This window comes from Trichechus manatus, unplaced genomic scaffold, assembly GCF_000243295.1.
Source record: "Trichechus manatus latirostris isolate Lorelei unplaced genomic scaffold, TriManLat1.0 scaffold00708, whole genome shotgun sequence".
Lineage (NCBI taxonomy): Eukaryota > Metazoa > Chordata > Mammalia > Sirenia > Trichechidae > Trichechus > Trichechus manatus.
In genome coordinates this window covers 16,526-18,880 of record NW_004444644.1, presented here as the reverse complement: position 1 = coordinate 18,880, position 2,355 = coordinate 16,526, and the positions used below count along the sequence as shown (strand labels likewise).

Sequence of the window (2,355 nt, the reverse complement as noted above, 5' to 3'; positions counted from 1 at the left end):
GTAAAAAATGTGAAACTGAATGAGGGCTGTTGTGTAGTTAACAGTGTAGTACCAATATCAATTTCTAGGTTTTGATATTTTACTAAAAATTATATAAGATGTCACCATTAGGAGAACCTGGGGTGAAGAGTATAAAAGGTTCTCTCTACGGACAGAAGGGAGGCAGGGTAGAAGGGAAGGAAAGGAAGCAGGGAAGGAGGGAAGGAAGGAAGGAAAAAGTAATTGTGCTACGTTAGCTAAAGTAAAGCACTCCAAGAGTGAATGGGATGGAATATCATAGCAGAGAAATGGAAATTAACAGTAAAACCAAAAGAAAAATTTTACAACTGAAAAAATACAGTATCTGAACTTTAAAAATCTTGGAATGGCTCAGAATGGAGATGACAAGGGAAAAAGACAGGAAACTGGAAGATGAATCAATAGAAATATTTGTATTTGAAGATTAAAGAGAAAAATATACTTTATAAATGAAGCGTTTGGGGACCTGTGAGATAATAGCAAAACTAACAAAATATATGTAGATTCCAATATGCATCCATATGCAAAAAATATAATTGAAGGACCACACACAATCTTAGACATTGTGAGATAAGGACCTTGGCATTATGTATTAACAAATGTTTTGCTTTCCAGTAACAATCTCTTTAAACGTGGATTATTTGAACCCAGAAGTCTTCATTCATAATTTGCTACTATTATTATCTATATAAAATAACTCATATTATAAGGTTATTGTAAAGGTTAAATAAGAGAACTGATTTGTAAAAGCTAAAGGGAAAGCATCATATTTTTATTTTTATTCTATTTCATATAGGTATAAACCACAGTCAATCACAAAATGTCAGACACAAGCTCATTCCACCGTGTTATATCTAGGATCTACGTTATAAAGAAGTACTGGTGGGAAAAATATGTAATTAATCAAAAATCAATTAAAATCAGTTTATGTTTTTTTGTTTCATTAATATCACCTAATTAGTTTTCCAGAGAAATAGAGGAGAGAGAAGAGTGAGTTTCTTGTCTTCGTCCATATGTAAAGTGAAACTTAAAGGCAAATTGTGATTTCAGTTCTTTTATGCCCAAATGTTTAAAAAGTACTGAAAAATACCTAAGTTTAGAACATAAGATTGCTAGCTCACTTTCTAAAGGAAGAATTTACTTTCCAAAAAAACAAACTTCGAGTAACACTTAATGAATTTTGCAGAAAAAGTGTCATATTACTTATAAATCGATTGGCAACATGAATCCTCTGTGAAAAGAAATAGTGTATGGTTGTCAGAGGAGGGAGACATGGCAAAGGAGACTGCCAAGGAGTCAGAGGAGAGGCAAGAGAAATGGAAGGAAATGTTTTAGAGAGCCCAACAAGATACTTTGAAGAATGGCTATGTAAATATTATGAATCAGTGGAAAGTTCTGTGAGTAAGTGAGGGCCATGATTGTGATTCAACAGTTGGGAGGCGTTGCTAAACATTTTCAGTGTGCTCAAAGGAATTTTAGTTGAACCACATTACCTAGTAATTGTAGAGTGCTGGTTTACCATCCTACTTTTTTGTTCTACTGAAACTGCCTTTCCTTACTTCTAAAACAGAGAGCCAAATTTATCTTCTAGATTCTTTTCCCTATCATATTTTAAGTTAAATTGTAAGAAAAGAAAATGTGATGTGTAAGAATCATTGGAGTAATATGAAGATAATGGAATAAAAAAGGACAAAACAACCAATAGCAAAGAGACTCAAAGAAGGATCACAAACAACTAGAATTTTTTTAAATTCTAGAATACAAAATATGACTGAGATGTCAGTACATAGCAGAGCAACTGCCAAGGGCCAGAAAACAGAAGAGGAAGTCAATTCTTCTGTAAGAATCCTTGACAAGCTCCAGATTTAGAAAAATCAAAGATAAATAAGAGTCAGAGTGAGAGGTAGAGTTGGAATATTTCCCCAGTACAACTCTCACCGTCATCCAGAAACTTGTATATCAGTCACAGCAAAACAAAAAAAAATCAATACTTCACCTGTAGAAGGATTGAATTACTCTAAAGAAAAAAAAAAAAATCTTCATAATCTGTTACTTAGGTGTTGTCCAAAAGAAAGAGTAGCTCTGTACCTTATCATCTTAAAGTGAAGTTCATCTTTTGTCAAGCCTAAACCAGCAACAGAGTATGTCCAATTTGGTTTTAAATGGCCTTATTATTAAGTATGAATTTGATTCCAAGTCTCACCTTCAGTTGGCAGAGTCAACCAGTACAGGAGATGGAAACTTATTCTTTAAGATGATGCTGGAGGACACAGCGAGGATACAGAAACCAGAACAGTTTAGTAGATTGTATAAAACCAACTTTGGAGTCAAATTCAT

General features: G+C 33.4%; 1 protein-coding gene across 1 annotated transcript in view; it reads left to right on the top strand.

The window, feature by feature from the left end:
* The first annotated feature begins 1,334 nt into the window (after positions 1–1,334).
* The window catches only part of LOC111819425 (butyrophilin subfamily 1 member A1-like), a 5,864-nt gene continuing 4,843 nt past the window's right edge, over positions 1,335–2,355 (top strand). Inside the window, exon 1 of the mRNA XM_023725880.1 lies at positions 1,335–1,419. Within this exon, the coding sequence (XP_023581648.1) occupies positions 1,335–1,419 (85 nt within the window). The remainder of the gene's footprint in view (positions 1,420–2,355) is intronic.